Here is a 17,105-nt window from a genome sequence, read left to right as displayed (position 1 = left end):
ACGATGGATGGAGAACCATGCTGGGTGAATGACAGGGCAATATATCCGGAGAGAAAAATGATTCCGTAAAACAGAGTATGTAACAGTCCCTGATGTCTCTTTGGAAGGAGATCCTCACCCTGAGCTCATCTACTTTATTGTCCAGGGACTGAATATTAGCGAATAATACAAGTAAAATCAGAAGCGGTGGAGTCTGACTAGGGCCCCACTGCTTTAGCAGTATGCTTAGGGCCATTGTCCTGCTGGAAGATGAACCTCCGTCCCAGTCTCAAATCTCTGGAAGACTGAAACAGGGTTTCCTGAAGAATTTCCCTGTATTTAGCGCCATCTATCATTCCTTCAATTCTGACCAGTTTCCCAGTCTCAGCTGATTAAAAACATCCCCACAGCATGATGCTGCCACCACCATACATCCCTGTCGGGGTGATGAGAGGTGTTGATTTTGCTCCAGACAAAGCATTTTCCTTGATGGCCAAACAACTCAATTTTAGTCTCTTCTGACCAGAGTATCTTCTTCCATATGTTTGGGGAGTCTCCCACATGCCTTTTGGCAAACACCAAACGTATTTGCTTATTTTTTCTTCAAGCAATGGCTTTTTTTCTGGCCACTTCCATAAAGCCCAGCTCTGTGGAGTGTACGGCTGAAAGTGGTCCTATGGACAGATACTCCAATCTCCACTGTGGAGCTTTGCAGCTCCTTCATGGTTATCTTTGGTCTCTTTGTTGCCTCTCTGATTAATGCCCTCCTTGCCTGGTCTGTGAGTTTTGATGGGCGGCCCTCTCTTGGCAGTTTTGTTGAGATGCCATATTCTTTCCATGTTTTAATAATGGATTTAGTGGTGCTCTGTGGGATGTTCAAAGTTTCTGATATTTTTTTATAACCCAACCCAAGTTATTTTTTTCATTTCACTTCACCAGTTTGCACTATTTTGTGTATGTACATTACATGAAATCCAAATAAAAATCAATTTAAATTACAGGTTGTAATGCAACAAAGTAGGAAAAACGCCAAGGGGGATGAATACTTTTGCAAGGCACTGTATGTGCTTGCTGTACCTAAGTTCCTGTGAAACAAGGGGAAGGCATTAAGTGTCTATTTGCAGGTTATCTGATGAGAACACTGTGATTTATTCAATAGGGAGATGAGGACAAACTCTTCATATTACTGCTGTTGCCTATCACATTCTTAAGCCAATACATTTCTGTGAGTGTGTGTGTGTGTTTCAAAAGTCAATCAATTGTTGCCCAGACCAACAGAGCTGACAGGAGTTTGGCTGGCCATCTCTTAGTTTAGCGTGTTTGTGTGTACAGTATGCGTGTGTGTGTGTGCGTGCCTGCTGTTAATTTCCAAAGCAGAATGATTACTGCAAATTAAGCATTTACTGAAAATGTAGTGCCGCAGATAGGTTAGAGGGGAAAAGTTATATTGTTCCTGCACAGTGGAATAACATCTTAAACCGTTTAAAATATTATCTTTAGTCATGGTACTCATAGGCGTCCCCAACTGAAATGATTTAGGGGAGAAGAAAAATAACTAAAAGCTCTCAACACTTTCTCCATCTTCACCCCTGGCAGGAATGTGCTCTCGTGCGGAATTAAAAAACACAAGGTGTGTTATTTCCATGGATGCCAAATACCTCTCCAAAAATACTTGACATTTGATAGGTACCTTAGGCAGGGTATTTGAGAGCAATACCCTGTCCTGAGCCCCAATGACAAAAACAAAACCCAATCTTAATTTGAATTCATGTCTCTGTAATTATTCATTGATTCTCAAGCTGTCAATGATTCTCCGAGGATTTATACAAATGTCATGTGTGGAGCTGTGTGGTGGGGAGGTGTAAGACTACTCTGCATCTTAAATGGCAACCTGTTCCCTTTATAGTGCAATACTTTTCACCAGGGTCCATACGACTGTGGTCAAAAGTAGTACACTATGTAGGGAATAGTTTGACATTTGGGACGTAGCCTATATCTAATATCCCTCCTTAAAAACCCATCTGAAATAGCCTCAACTCCCATTTGTCACCTTTTAATTTATTGCTTATGAAAGAAATGTCACATTTAGTGAGTATGGATTGCAGACATGAATTTCTTACAACGTAAACATTTCACCTGAACTGAACATATTATTTTTCATGTGGGAGTCAGTGTGGTGTACTGCTGAGGTGACAAGCACAAACGACCTTCCCCGCCTCGAATCAGACTGTGTGTGTGTGTGTGTGTGTGTGTGTGTGTGTGTGTGTGTGTGTGTGTGTGTGTGTGTGTGTGTGTGTGTAAGTCCAATTATGCATGTAGGTGTTTTTTCCAAAACTCTTATTCCCTTCTATGTGCATATCTCCAGCTCCAACCTAAGTTCTCAGGAAGAGGAATCAAAAACATTGAAGTCGGTGGCCTTGAGTGTCTAGTGCAGGACTGTGATCTGTAATGTTGAGGCTTTCAGCCCTGAGGAGTGCCTTAATTAAAGTGATGCTACACCGCCTCACATTTAGACAAGGACAAACACAGCATACACAACTAATTTAGCTCTACACCTACGCTACCTAACATTGATTAATGTGAATTGTCAACCAGATGAGATGAATATATAAAATAGCCAAGGGCAATATGTCGTATTCAGAACCTCGGAGAGGAAAGACAACTTAATCTATGTTAGGCTACCTTGAGATAGATATCTGTGGCATGCAATTCGTTTCTAGCTACAGTGCTTGTTTGTAAAGTTTCCAAATGAAAAAGTGTAACTTCTTCTCATACATATGCAATTAGTAAGAGGTGTGTTTGAAAATGTGAGTGTATCCCTTTTAGGGGCATTTATTTGTCCTGACAATTAAAAATAAATCATTGAGTGCAGGCAGCAGTGGCATCGTGCGCTGGGTGAAACTATCACTGCCACCCACGCCTCTGGACTGCCACCCACGCCTCTGGGAACGGCATTGTCTGTTTAACATTTACTAGTCACTATACTTAGCAGTCACCCACCAATAAATAGTATACTGTTTTCAAATCTACTGATCCTAAATAATATGAGCAATCTAAAGCCAATCTGATTAGAATTAGCTCTATCCGTCAAGAGGAAAATAAAACAGATATGCCAAAAACCATAATATAAACTAGCCCTGAGAAACATGGTCAACAGTTGGTGCCTGTAGACTAGGCTACTCCCTGTCAAAGAGACCCTGACAGTGGCTTGGTTGAAATCAAGCAGAGCAACACCTCCCCCTAGTTGCTCAAAAATATCACCACTGGTTGAGGGGGAATTGTGGACAGGAAAAAAAGGGTGTAATTTCAGACTGCACTTAGGGGAATTTCTTGATATCAAGTTTCACCGATAGAGCCCATAGTGGAGGTGTCATAATACCCATAAAAACTCAAACAGGGCAATGGTTCCAATCATTTTCCCACCATTAATTTTTCCAACAGGGAATTTTAGAAACACTTAAAATAAGGGCTGTGTTTCGTGTAGGCTTACCCTGGGTGATGTTTTGATAGCCATGTAAATCAGACAAGGTGACCTCATCAGAAACCATCAGTTTCATAACACTGGAATTGACAAATGGCAGTCACCAAAGGGAGTTTCCGGATATCAAGAAATCACTATATCAGCTCTGTCAAGTTTAAAATACGTTGGAAACCCATTTAACAGCAACAGTTGTTTATGTGCACTACGTCATCAAGCACAGACATTTATCCAGAAGTCAATTTGATGGACTTCTCTGGTTGGAAAATGTGCATATTATTTTTATGGGGATATTAGAATATCCGCAGTAATATCAGTCACCAATTGGATGGAAGCCTAGCTACGGTGAAAAAATGTATTTATGCTGTGAAAAGACAATCACCAGAAACGAGATATGAATGTAATCATATGTTTAATGTACAATTGATTAATCCCCAAAATGTATGAATACCCAACAACAAAATTAAGTCTCAGAAATGCAGAATCAAACTGGGTTCAACTCCCCATAATGCATGTGGCAAGGTTATGAATCTGGGACAGACACACACTGATTTGTCACCACAAAATGGAAGATTATCATAATCATATCATATAACAATATATTTTAAAGTAATTTTAAACTCATCGGCAACCTTTCTATTCTATGCTTAAAGTTATGTTTCAAATGGGTCTCTACATTACTTCCTCCAAGTTCCCCCTGTATTCTTTACTATACATTTTACAACATTGTTATTGGTTGTTTGTCGTTGTAAACACACCAAAAACCTGTTGAAAGGTCATCATGATCAGGCCTGTTAGCTCATCCAGTTACAGCCAATGGAACCAGATAGCTGGGATACTAACGGTTCGTCCCAATAATATCTCCATTCTCCTGAAGTGTGCACTCGCTCACTACTTGCTACAGATCTAAAAGCATTGGATTGGTGGAGGCATGGCTAGTGGGAGTTTCCACCAACTTAGAGCAGTCATTTTCTTCAAATCAGTGAAGGGTAATGAACAAATACACACTTTGGGAGGAAGGAGATTCAAAGTGAGCTCCAACGGTATTGGGACAGTGACACATTTGTTGTTGTTTTGGCTCTGTGCTCCGGCACTTTGGATTTAAAATTATACAATGACTGAGGTTAAAGTGCAGACAGTGAGCATTCATTTGAAGGTATTTTCATCCACATCGGGTGAACCGTTTAGAAATGACAGCACTTTTTTGCACATAGTCACCACATTTTATGGGACCCAACATATTGGGACTATTTCACTTATATGTGTATTAAAGTTGTAAAAAGCATTTGGTCCCATATTCACAGCACGCAATGACTACATCAAGCTTGTGACTACCAATTTGTTGGAAGCATTTGCTGGTTGTTTTAGTTGTGTTTCAGATGATTTGGTGCCCAACAGAAATGGATGGTAAATAATGTATTGTGTCATTTTGAAGTGGATGAAAACACCCTAAAGCTGACAGTCTGCACTTTAACCTCAGCCATTGTATCATTTCAAATCCAAAGTGCTGAAGTACAGAGCCAAAACAACTCAAATGTGACACCGTCCCAATACTTTGAGCTCACTGTAATTGGGACATATTTACTGTAACCCCACAGACTGCATTGACACAGCAGCAATCTTCAATGAATGGATATGACCACAGTTAGGAAAATTCCAAACTACATGACCTGCCTAGAAAAACACTGGACCCTAGTTAAACTTTAAGGTCCAGAGTTTTTGGTCAGAAAAAAAAACTCCTGGCTCCTGGAATGACGCAATAACAGAACATTTATGACATAAGAATAGCCAAAATGGCATAACCAAGCCACTGACAGAGTGAAGAGGGGATTGAGCTCCAATGGACTGAAGATGTTAGCGATCATTATTGTTCTGTGACTGTACAATAATCATCACATTCAACCACTACATTTTTCCAACATGGTTCTTTCATATGGTAGATTTCTTGGAAATGCATTGATCTCTCTCAATCTCTAAGGCAAATGCTGTTGGATGTTACAGATAAAGGCCTGTAGAATAGTCTCTTTTAAATCAGTTCTGAGAAGGTGCTTAGTATAGAACTCTGATGGGGACACTGGAATGGGTGTCTGGACGCAGCACTAAAGGCCGTCATTGGACTCATTGGATATTGGACGATATTGGACGTTATTGTTGCCTTTATCCTCTCCACTGCTGGCTGTTGTGTAAATCTCTCCCTCTAGCCCTCTCTCGTTCCCATGATGCAGTGGGGTGTTCCAGAGGGAAGAGTTGTCCAGCAGTCAAACTCCCCATCAACTCCACAACATTATATCTTATTATTTATCATATTCTTCATCACAACAAATCACTTTCAAACAGTAGAAAATAGAAAACTGTTTTAAAACCTAGAAAAACAAACCAACAGTCTGCCCTCTCGGTTTAGTGAGTGAGCATAGCTGGCAGGGATCGCTGAGGTGAGAAGGCAGGGAGGAGGACAGCACTTGGAAAGGAGGTAAAGAGTCGGTCGGCATCAGGGTTCGTGATTGGTCTAGCTGGGTCAGTCCTCCGAGTGTGATTGGCTGGAGTTGACAGGGCCCTCATGCCGGTTGGGGCTGGGGGGTGTATGGAGGTGGGGCTTCGCTGATGATGCTAGCAGAGTCTCCACCCTCAGAGAGAGGGGGAGGGAGAAGGGCGTGGTGGGAGGGGCGAGAAGTGTCCATGGCGTCGCTCTGGGCAACCTCGCTATACGGAGGAGGTTTCAGGTCATCAGCTGTGGGGTCAGAGGTTAGAGGTCAATAAGCAGAAATACAGAGCCACGCCATGAACATCTGTGTGCAGTCTAAAGAAAAAAGACACTGTAAAGAATGTTGCAATGGTCGACAAACATTCTTAAAACTCAAGTCTCCAACAAATGCTGGCCATCGTTTTTAATTTTAGCAAATAAATGCTGTCCGCTTATAAGCGCCGGGTCAAAAAAGTGAAATGACACATGCACAAATTTGACTCGTCTGCTCCAGTAGAATGTCACAGTATTGCCACCTGGTATCAAATGACTGATCCCTGCATGTGAAAACACAAGTCTGTCTGTAAGCAGCGGGGGAAAAAGATCAGTTCTCCCCTTTTGTAACATTTGCAGTGCGTTCTAAATACAACCACGGTCTTAAATATTTCACAGGGCCACCGGTGACAGAACATACTAATCACAGTAGCTGTAGAGGAACTTCCACACCTCGAGTGATATTAAACGCCAGCCTCCCATACATACCGGCCAACTCAGCAGTTGAAACAAATACATGTCTGGGTTATTAATAGAAGTTTATAGTACTTTGGAATAAAAAAAATTGGGTACACACAACTTCTACATACCTCTATTTGGCATTGTCCTAGAGAATATAGTTTGCGAAATCATAGGAGGAAGTAACCACTCAACAGACTCATATCCTCCCCTACCACATCCTGTTACTGTTCAGTGAGCTGGCTAGAACCGGTTTAGGGGAAAGTTGTTCCTAGATGCTGATCTTGGGTCAGTTTAGCATTTTGCCCACTAAGGGTTAAGGTTAGAATTGGGGGAGGGGAAACTGATTCTAGATCTGTACCTAGGGGAGACTTCACTCCTGAGCGCTAGAACGCCGGGCAACAACCCAGTGACAGGAGAACACGCTAGCCACGCAGGAGGAGGAGGGAATAATAAGGTACTTTTGACAGTGTATTTATGACAAGGAAAGGGACAGTACCAGGACCAGTGTGTGGGTTTTACACTGACATCAGTTACATGTGTGAGTGGAGGAGGCTCTGTGATCATGGAGAGATCTGAGGGGTAAAGGTGTCTTTGATACACAATCACTGAGGGTGAGTGATCTAAGCACTGAAGATCTAAGTGACAGTACAGCCAAGCAGGGAAGTCCTTGTTCATTTTACAATGGGGCTACTAGAGCTCGGTTCCTTTACATCTTGCCTGCTACTGTAGCCAGGAACCACTGGTGGCAATAGTGACTGGGATATGAGGGAAAGAACACTCTCCTTTTGTATGTGACGAAGACAATGCTGTTAGAAATAATGATGTAATTGTGTCACTAAAGAGAGCTTCTGGGAAGAGCAAACGATGAGTCATTTTTTGTATCCAGCTCCTGTGTTATGGCTGGATGTGCGTAATCACTCCTTTCAACAGGGTAAGATGGTGTATCTTTGGCAGCAGTGTGGCTGTGACGGGCCTAAAACAAGCCTTTTGGCAGTGGTTCCAGATGGCCAGCCAAGCAGTGCTTTTATACTGGGAGATGTGTGCTTTTTCTCTCCTGGGCTGTGTTCACGAGGGACCAAAATGAAGCACACAGACAGAAACGGGGAGGGACTACTTCAACTTGTCCAGTAGGGAACTTGTTGTTGCAAAATGTTTTCTGTTCCAAAACATGTTGAACGGTATACACTAATGAATATAACCCTGTTTGTCCCGGTGGTCTGTCAGGCTGCTGCCTCAAGGCTCAAGACCTCAGCACCAGGATGGCAGAATGAACAACCCCTCTGAAGGAGTTAGCTAAGTGAGCTAAACAGTGGTGAAGACAGGCTTACGGTAGCCTTATTAAGTAGCTCCAATGCAATCTTGAGTAGGCTGTAGTATTTGTGAGAGATAAAAGCCATCAACTCTAAGTGTAATGTTAGCCCCTTCTTTAGAGAAGACATGTATGACTTTAAGTGGTGTTTCTATGACCAATTTTCTGCAGTTGTGTCTCGTCACCTAACCATATCCTGTATGTGTTACCTCCAGAGACGGCTTCATATGGTGGAGGCATGTCCATATGAGAGAAGGATGCTGCCGGGGGGCGAGGGGTGGAAGGCTCGCCGACTGACTCCTCATCCTGAACCCCATACCAACTGGGCCAGATAGACGTCTGGGGGATGGGGGGGGGGAGAGAGAAAGAGAAAAGGAATTAATACCACACACACGCACACTTTCATTCTCAACTGGAGTGTGATGATAAACACAAGCTAAACAGAAGCAAAAGCTCACTAGCGGCCAAAAGACAGAATCTTCACCCTGCATCTCCCCGTCTCTCTCCCCCTCCGTCCGTCTCAAGCAGCGCCCTAAATGGCTCACTATTCCCGATATAGTGCACAACTTTTGACCAGAGCCATATGGGGCCCAGCCAAAAGTAACCCACTTTATAGGGTATAGGGTGCTATTTGGGACGCACCCTGTCTCTGGTCTCCCCCTGGCATGTCTCCAGAGCCCTTCGGGGAGGCTGCTGCCTGCCTGCTGGAGTTATGGATGGCTTGGGGGCCTCCTTGCTGAACATTCCATTACAATCTAAACAGGGAGTATCATGCTTTAGACTAGAAGACTGAAAGAGGAGACGGGGTGGCAAACAGAAAAGAGAAGGAGGTTGAGGTGAGCCAGAGAGGGGTACTAAAGCAGTGAGGCAGTAAAGGCTTGGAATGGAGAGCAACAGATCATTCAAGCTGGCTCACTGGGGTGGCTGAAAAGGACCAGGTGGAATCCCAGGGTTTAGAACACTCAGCTTTACCTGGGTTCTGTTCCGAGCACAGCTACATTCTGCCTGACATTCTAATTCGTACATTCTACTTAGGTATGTTAACGGTTAACTGTTAATGGACGAAAATGATATAATGCTTATTGGTCTATAGGTTAATTTGCATCATTTATTGGAATTAAAATTGGCACGTGTATTTTTGTTTGTCGCCATGCATCTTACTTATCACATGCTCAGAGCATAGGGAGCCTAGTTTGAGGAGCGGAATAGCCTATTACCTGTTCTCAAAAGGCTAGTACTGGAGTGAAACGTGCTTCTGTAAGCCCAGTCATTGCGCAACAAATAATTATGAATGAAAATCAAGTGTTAAAAACAGTTGGACGGCCACAATTAAAAATAGCTACTATTTTTATTTCTCAATCAACTCCCGTTGTTTAGAACAGTGCTTTCTCGCGAATTGCATTTTGGCACGTTTTATTCGCTGGTCATTACAGGAGTTGGATGTTCAATAATAGGCTATAGCCTTTTGACTGCAAGGTGATATGCAACAATAGCAAGTCTGTTTCCATTCTAATTACAAATGTCTGTGCATGCATAGTATTTTCTGTTGCTCACGTCATGTTACTGCTTAGATTTTATTTACAGTTTGTTGACCAGTTAATGAGAGTCGGTTAGTCGGCTGTAAAATTGACTGAAAAGTGCATCCCTAATTCTAATTCCAGCCGAACCTAACTGTAAGGTTTGCTAATCCTGTACAAAAATCTCCAGTTATTTGAACTTGGCTTCCTTGTAGAGCCGTTTCATTTCGAGTCCAAATACACTAACAATCAAAAGCAGAACAGGCTTCTGTTCAAACCAAATGTTCAAATCAGATCAAAGGCAGAGATACTAAAGCACACAGTAGTGTCATTACTGGGGAGAGTTTCCAAGAAGAGCTAGCTAGTGGCTGGAATTTCCCCTTAATGACTACAGCCCTCATTCTTAGAATTGGGGCATTTCCGCCATGAGAAAGCTACGCTATAAATAGCTTTAAAAAACGCCTGGAAGACGAGGGGCACCTATAGTAATTCACTAAAGGAAAGGCAAGGACGGTAATAAAGCACAATTGTTATGGTGTGCATGTTGACATTTCACTGCACCTATCCGGTGTTTGTATCAATAAAAAAAGGAGACTACTTGCTCTGAGTAGCCTAACGACTTGGGCCCCTGACAAACTTTGAGACACTTGTTTGAGTAACATAGCATTTGCAGTCCTTTATTCACGTAACGGTGCTCTTTCTATCCAGTCAATCAGAAGGATATAGACCTAGGCCAGGATAGTATGGAACCGTTCTGAGCGCTATTAAAAGGGACAGCAGAGGAGTCGGAGAGAGAGATGTTGAATTTGTTCCCTTATAGATCGTTTGAGCCGGGTTTTGATTCATTACTTCCAGGTGTTCTACGAAGAGCTGTTAAACGTGTTCTAAGAACCTCCGCAGAACACAAAGGCAGAATGTACTGGAAGTAGGGCTGATGTCAGTTTCTATAACGCAACCTTGGTTTTGAAGTCTTCTCCCAGACTATGAAAACTATGAAAACATCAAAGTCACGGGTCAGTGGTTCTCGAGATATTAGTCCACAGAGGACAAAAAACCCCACAACAGATGGTAACACTTGATGTTTAGGGAGAAGTCCCTGTCCAGTACAACAAAGGAATGCAGAAGTTCCATGAATGTCACTTTGAAAACTCCGGGAAACAAGATGTATAGCGTGGTGGTCCGTCCTCTTCTCTAAGGCACTTCTCTTGCCCAGTCCATCTTAGCTGTTCCTATTGGCTCAGAGACTTTCACAAGCTTGGTTTAGATTTTACAAGTGCTGGACAGTCACCGGTAGAAAAACCTACCCCAACATTGGCTCTCACACATCCATTGTAGCCCTTGCACTGCTTCACAAAGCCATGAGACCTTCCAGAGCCCTGACGTTTCAGCAAGGGCACTGTCTCACACACAAACACACCCGTACGTGCACACAAACACACAGACTACTGATACACATATACATGAGCATACACACCTACTAAACAAAGAGTCAACCTGCTGTTAAACACCACAAGACTGGTGGGAAGCTGAGTAATCAACACAGTGAGAAAGCCTCCCATTCTCAGACATTCTGAGTGAAAGTAATTCAGCTAAAACCACAAGCACTTTCAGGAACACAAACTGCCAACCCACCAACACACCAACTCACAAACCTCTGAAAGGGCAACCTTTAGCAACCCTCCTGACCTCTTCTTCTTTACTCAGAGTCAATATGATATGCTTCCCTGCGCATGACTGGAACAAAACAAAGTGATTCTAGTCTCCGAATAACCTGAATTAGTAGGTCTGCATCTCAAAACTATTTTCTCAGAATGTGTGTCTGAGAACCACGTTGCAGACAGGATGCCACCTCCCCCCAAACCTAGTCAAATTGGTTGCTAATTGGTATACAATTACTTGCACATAATCAGCCTTGTATTATGTCAATCCATGGCCTTGGTTTGATGCCCCAATACCACAAATGTCAAAGAACCACTGCTACTTACATTCGGTCTCTCACACGTTTGATGCAGATAGGCCCTCCCTCCCACAATGACTATCTGGGCATTACGAGGGTTGTTGAGGTACGCTGCCAGCTGTCTCTGACGTGAGCGGTACCAGCACACGTAGAAGAAGATCTTGATGATGATGAATACGATGACCACTCTGAAAGTAAACAGAAAGGAGAGAGAAGTAGCAGCAATAATGTCTTATGCTGAAGTTAATGTTGTTCACATTGTAATTCTATCCATCAAATCCTACTGCATCATGTGAATTGAAGTGAATGCAAAATATGTAGAATAGAAATGCAACTAGCTAGCTACTTACATGTACCAGTACAACTCCATATTGAGATCACGAGTTGCAGGGTATCATGGTCCCTGAAACACAAAACCAAAGCAGTATTTAGACATTTCCAGAGGCACAGTCCACGGTGTGTGTTCTTCTAAAACAAGATGACAGAGAGAATTTGTTTACTGTTAACCCAAATGGAAAACTTAGAATGGAAACCATAGCTACATCACCTCTGTGAAGAATAAAGGAGCCCCGTTCAATCTGCAAGACACACGTGGCACAATGTGAGTAACAGTTCAACATCCGATCCAAGGGATGTTGTGCGGTTTTAAACACCATTAACTCGTGGGAGAGGCACTTCAAACTACAGGCTGTTATTTACTCCTCCACCCATGTAGCTGGCCAACTCCACCATGTACTTCACATCAACGGAGTTGAGCGGAGACGAGACTGTGTGTACCGTATCTCCGACTACACCGAGTCGCCGAAGGTCGATACTTCTTAAAAGGACAATTCCACCACTTTATAACCAGTTAATACGCTACTATTACACTGAGTAAATAAAACATTAGGAACATCTGCTCTTTCCATGACATAATGACCAGGTGAAAGCTATGATCCTTATTGATGTCACTTGTTAAATTAATTTAAAATCAGTGTAGATGATGGGGAAGAGACAGGTTAAAGAAGGATTTTTAAGCCTTGAGACAATTGAGACATGGATTGTGTGTGTGCCATTCAGAGGGTGAATGGGCAAGACAAAATATTTAAGTTCCTTTGAACAGGTTATGGTAGTAGGTGCCAGGCGCAACGGTTTGAATGTGTCAAGAACTGCAGTGTTGCTGGGTTTTTCACACAACAGTTTCCCGTGTGTATCAAGAACGGTGCACTACCCAAAGGACATCCAGCCAACTTGACAACTGTGGGAAGCATTGGAGTCAACATTGGCCAGCATCCCTGTGGAACACTTGACATCTTTCCTGAATAATTGAGGCTGTTCTGAGGGCCTAAGGGGTGCATCTCAATATCAGGAAGGTGGTCCTAATGTTTTATACACTCAGTGTATGTCGCAATATATGTGAAAACATTTTTTTTTTTTTAAATTAAAGATATTCGACAAACAATGGACAATATGCAAGAATTCTACAAAAAACAGCAGTGATCAAATACATTTTCACTAAAATGTCAATAATGTAGTCATCAAAATACATAAATCATTTGAAAACATGAATGTGGAAGTTGTTAAAACTCAAAATACTGTATATTCTGATATTTACGTGATAGGAGCCCAAATGTAAAGTAAGTGCCGTGCTTAGAACGTTCAATTCTGTGAGACAGTCTTTTTTATGAAACCCATGAAATCGGTGTATTGATGTGTTCAAATTTGCTCTTTGGTAGAGTGAAGAATACCCATCGCAGAGTAAGATCGATGTGACTTTGCATTGCCAACAAGTATGGGAAAGTACTGAGGTTTTACGTTCATCAGATGTCATTGGACTGAAATATAAAAAGGTAAAATGTTTTCCCTTCGGTCATTCAGATGTTTTCAGTGACACATAAAAAAACATAGCATGTCACCAAGTAGAACTTCGTAGCTACATTTTGGTGTATGGGTTATTAGGGATTGGCACCACCCTTTTTCATGATGAGATGCTAGCTAGCTGTGTGAGGGAGTGTTTGTTGGCTGAAAGCCATTCGCTGAGGTAACGCTCTTGGTCAGAGGCAGCATTATGCCAGGCTGTATTATGCCAGCAGAAAATTTGGTGTTTGATGGTTTTATTAATTCTACCAGAATGCAGTGGTTACAGCCCTACAATCGATAAAACCATCGCTAAATACCAGTGAATTGAAAATGTGTTCTATCTATCTTTAAACAAAACTGTGAGGCAAATCACTGTCTCAGTCAAGGATAATTATTTACTGGAAACAATGCCGTTTATCCTCCCATCACTAGAGTAACTCATCAACACCAAACATAACAATGTAAGCCAACTCTGGTTTATGCTTACCTTAGAAGTAAGCCACAGTATCATTAACAAATATTCATGCTTTTTGCAAAACAGAGTTTGTAACAACTTATGCAACTTTTCATACAAATTAGTTAGTGAATAGCAAAGTTACCTTTCACTTCAATGGTATTTTTAGTCTAATCGTCACCGGTGTGGAAGAACTTGACTGGCCTGCACAGAGCCCTGACCTCAACACCATCGAACAACATTTGGGATGAATTGGAATGCCGACTGCAAGCCAGGCCTAATTGGCCAACATCAGTACCCAACCTCACTAATGCTCTTGTGGCAAGTCCCCGCAGCAATGTTCCAACATCTAGTGGAAAGCCTTCCCAGAAGAGTGGAGGCTGTTGTAGCAGCAAAGGGGGGGACTCCATATTAATGCCCATGACTTTGGAATGAGATGTTCGACGAGCAGGTGTCCACATACTTTTGGCCATGTGGTGCATGATCACCCTACCTTAAATTATTAGTCTTAAATTACTATCAGTAGACCTATGTATTCCATACTGCCTCATTAGCATATTAAGTGCCACATTTCCAAAATATTGCAATTTAATTGAATACATTTTACTTTTATTTGAATCAATTATGTGTTCTACATCAGCCTTGAAAATGTCCTAACAATATGACCAAACTATCTTGAGATATTGGACAAAACGTGTTAAAATTAAGAATTTGGTGCCATTATTGATTTGGGATTAACATTGACCAGTCTGCGACCTTTTGAATATTTTCTGTTCACTTGAAAAAGAAAAATCTCAGCAAAGTCCTATCCTCATGAAATGAAGTGTATTCTGTTCCCTGGAAGCTTCTCAATAACATAGAATACATGAGTAAAACACTAGAACCACTGTTTCATTTTGACCCTTAACACCCAAGTTATATAGATGAAAATGACCGACCATAATTTATTGTATTAGTCATCTCAGGGATCCTTCTGAAAAAACGTAACAGAGAAGCAATTTCTGGTTTTGCTCATCACTAAACAGTCAATAGACATGAAATCATACAATTACACTAAAACTGTTCAGGACATCAGTAAATACTTTATAATAACAACGCAAATGTAGAAAGTGTCGGAGTTGACCTTTAAACCCTTACCGTGTACTTGTCCCTCTGTAGCTGCGTGTATTTGTTTGCTGAAATCTATACTTTTGAATAAAACGTTAAACAAATTCATCCACGGACTGTTTCCTCATATCGACTGACAGCGGGTGACTCGATGTAGTCGGAGGAGGTACACTCCGCCCTCTCGTCTCCATGAACACTAATGCTACATCGTGGAGTTGCGTTTTACTTGGCTAGTAACGTAATTAGCTAGCCTGTCAACTATTAGAAAGCACAGCGAGTTATACAAACGAAAACGGCCAGCTAGCTAGCAAATCAAAAACAGTATAAAGTATCTAGTGTTAGCTGTATAATCTAGTGAGAACGTATTACAAGGCAAGGGTACTGGCTAGTTAGCTAAAGTAGCTACTAATTAGACTGGCTAGCTAACGTTTGCTAGTCAGTTGTTTACGTCGTGCTAGCTACTAGTAAACTTAGCTAATTCGCTAAACAGAACTAATAAGTTACTTACCGTATCAGCAGAGTATATCACCCAGGCTTGTCATTATGTTTTCATTTCAGCTGTGGCTTGCAGGACATTTTCGAATGTTTGCCAGCTAGCTTAGCGTGAACAACAATGTATTCGAATGCTGTCTATTGTAATCAGCATGCGGAGGTAATCCACTGACTACTTGTCAATTTCCAACGTTTATTTTCCTTGCAAACATTGCGATTTAAACATCTGTAAGACCGTAAAACGAAAACAAAGAGTAGTGCTTCTTCTATAAAGTATTATGTCAGACTACACCTATTGGTGTATTGCTGCCACCTACTGTATGGGGGACCCAAAATCATACACAATACCAAAAAATACATTTTAAAAACAGTCACAGTCCAAATCACATCCGTGAACAGGCTCAGGTGCCTGTGAGGTTGGAACATTAATTGACTGGATTCCTTGGAATGCCTCTGCAGTAAAATCCTTGAGTCCCAAAAAAGGTTCAGCACAATCCCAATGATGCCTATTTTCTCAGATTCCCACTCTGTTTGCGCTCTGCAGTTGATAACCAATGCAATAAACTCTACAAAGTTCACCTCTTGAACATGCAACATGTCAGCATCCCTCTTTTGACAAGGAATATAATCTGGTGTCTCTACTACTACCATTACGTCTTCAACTTCACTCCTTTCTTCCACTCTTCTCACCAGCTCCGGATTGAATCTACTGGACAGCCCTTTATTCTCGCAACATCCGTCTTCACTCTAACAGTACACTTCAGAAATTAGGGTGCATGTTCACCACCACAACTGCAGCATTTAGGCTCAGCTGGCATATGATATATATACTTGACACATGACCAAATATTTAGCATTTATAACACTGCATGGGTTTGGGCATGAAAGCTCTCACAGGGAATCTCATAAAACCCAAATAAACGTGAAAAGGAAGGGAGAGACTCGTCATCAAAAAACTGTGGAACGGATACAGTGGACTTCCTCACTCCATCCACCGTGCTCTCCATAGCCAATGTGAGCAAGACCTTTAAACAGGTCAACATTCAAAGCCGCGAGGCCAGGCGGATTACCAGGACGTGTACTCAAAGCATGCGTGGACCAACTTGCCAGTGTCTTCACTGACATTTTCAACCTCTCCCTGGCCGAGTCTGTAATACCGACATGTTTCAAACAGACCACCATTGTCCCTGTGCCCAAGAAATAGCGAAGGTAACCAGCTGGTCATGGCTCACATCAACACCATCATGCCAGAAACACTAGCCCCACTACAATTCGCATACCCAACAGATCCACAGATGACGCAACCTCAATCACACTCCACACTGCCCTTTCCCACCTGGTGCCTACAAAGCTCATCACTAACCTAAGACCATGGGACTAAACGCCTTCCTCTGCAACTGGATTCTGGACTTCCTGACGAGCCGCCCCCAGGTTGTAAGGGTAGGCAACAACACATCTGCCACGCTGATCCTCAACATTGGGGCCCCTCAGGGGTGCGTGCTTAGCTCCCTCCTCTACCCTCTGTTCACCCACGACTGCGTGGCCAAGCACCACTCCAACACTATCATTAAGTTTGCTGACTACACAACAGTGGTAGGCCTGATCAGCGACAACGATGAGACAGCCCATAGGGAGGTCAGACACACTGCCAGGACAACAACCTCTCTCTCAATGTGATCAAGACAAAGGAGCTGATCGTGGACTATAGGAAAAGGAGGGCCGAACAGGCTCCCATTAACATCGACAGGACTGAAGTGGAGCAGGACAAGAGTTTCAA

General features: G+C 42.4%; 1 protein-coding gene and 1 long non-coding RNA gene across 5 annotated transcripts; one reads left to right on the top strand and one right to left on the bottom strand.

Annotated features, from left to right (window-relative positions):
• Window positions 1-3,852: 3,852 nt before the first annotated feature.
• si:dkey-118j18.2 (uncharacterized) lies at window positions 3,853-15,623 on the bottom strand. 3 transcript variants are annotated; one of them, XM_064949244.1, is made up of 7 exons: window positions 14,867-15,147; window positions 14,668-14,702; window positions 11,984-12,014; window positions 11,787-11,839; window positions 11,465-11,624; window positions 8,172-8,301; window positions 3,853-6,185 (listed from the first exon to the last, which is right to left on the bottom strand). In XM_064949244.1, the coding sequence occupies exons 4-7, from the start codon at window positions 11,804-11,806 to the stop codon at window positions 6,013-6,015; spliced, it is 483 nt and encodes a 160-aa protein (XP_064805316.1). In that variant the 5' UTR covers window positions 11,807-11,839; window positions 11,984-12,014; window positions 14,668-14,702; window positions 14,867-15,147; the 3' UTR covers window positions 3,853-6,012. The 3 variants fall into 3 exon arrangements, with proteins under 3 accessions (XP_064805316.1, XP_064805318.1, XP_064805317.1); XM_064949246.1 differs by lacking the exons at window positions 14,668-14,702; window positions 14,867-15,147 and adding an exon at window positions 15,345-15,623; XM_064949245.1 differs by lacking the exon at window positions 14,668-14,702.
• Window positions 7,045-9,102, top strand: LOC135522719 (uncharacterized). Of its 2 annotated transcripts, none has more exons than XR_010452720.1 (2): window positions 7,045-7,107; window positions 7,878-9,102. It is a non-coding gene; the product is annotated as an uncharacterized LOC135522719 (long non-coding RNA). The 2 variants fall into 2 exon arrangements; XR_010452721.1 differs by having other exon boundaries at window positions 7,075-7,264.
• Window positions 15,624-17,105: the final 1,482 nt, after the last annotated feature.

This window comes from Oncorhynchus masou, chromosome 30 (assembly GCF_036934945.1).
Source record: "Oncorhynchus masou masou isolate Uvic2021 chromosome 30, UVic_Omas_1.1, whole genome shotgun sequence".
Classification (NCBI taxonomy): Eukaryota; Metazoa; Chordata; class Actinopteri; order Salmoniformes; family Salmonidae; genus Oncorhynchus; species Oncorhynchus masou.
This window is presented reverse-complemented; position numbering and strand designations above follow the sequence as displayed.

Excerpts from the sequence above, each read along its gene's own strand:
- si:dkey-118j18.2 (XM_064949246.1), bottom strand. The coding sequence starts at position 11,806 with ATGGAGTTGTACTGGTACAT. Across the intron at positions 8,302-11,464 it reads AAACGTGTGAGAGACCGAAT|ACGTCTATCTGGCCCAGTTG; the intron begins GTAAGTAGCAGT and ends CCCATCCCCCAG. Across the intron at positions 6,186-8,171 it reads ATATGAAGCCGTCTCTGGAG|CTGATGACCTGAAACCTCCT; the intron begins GTAACACATACA and ends CTGACCCCACAG.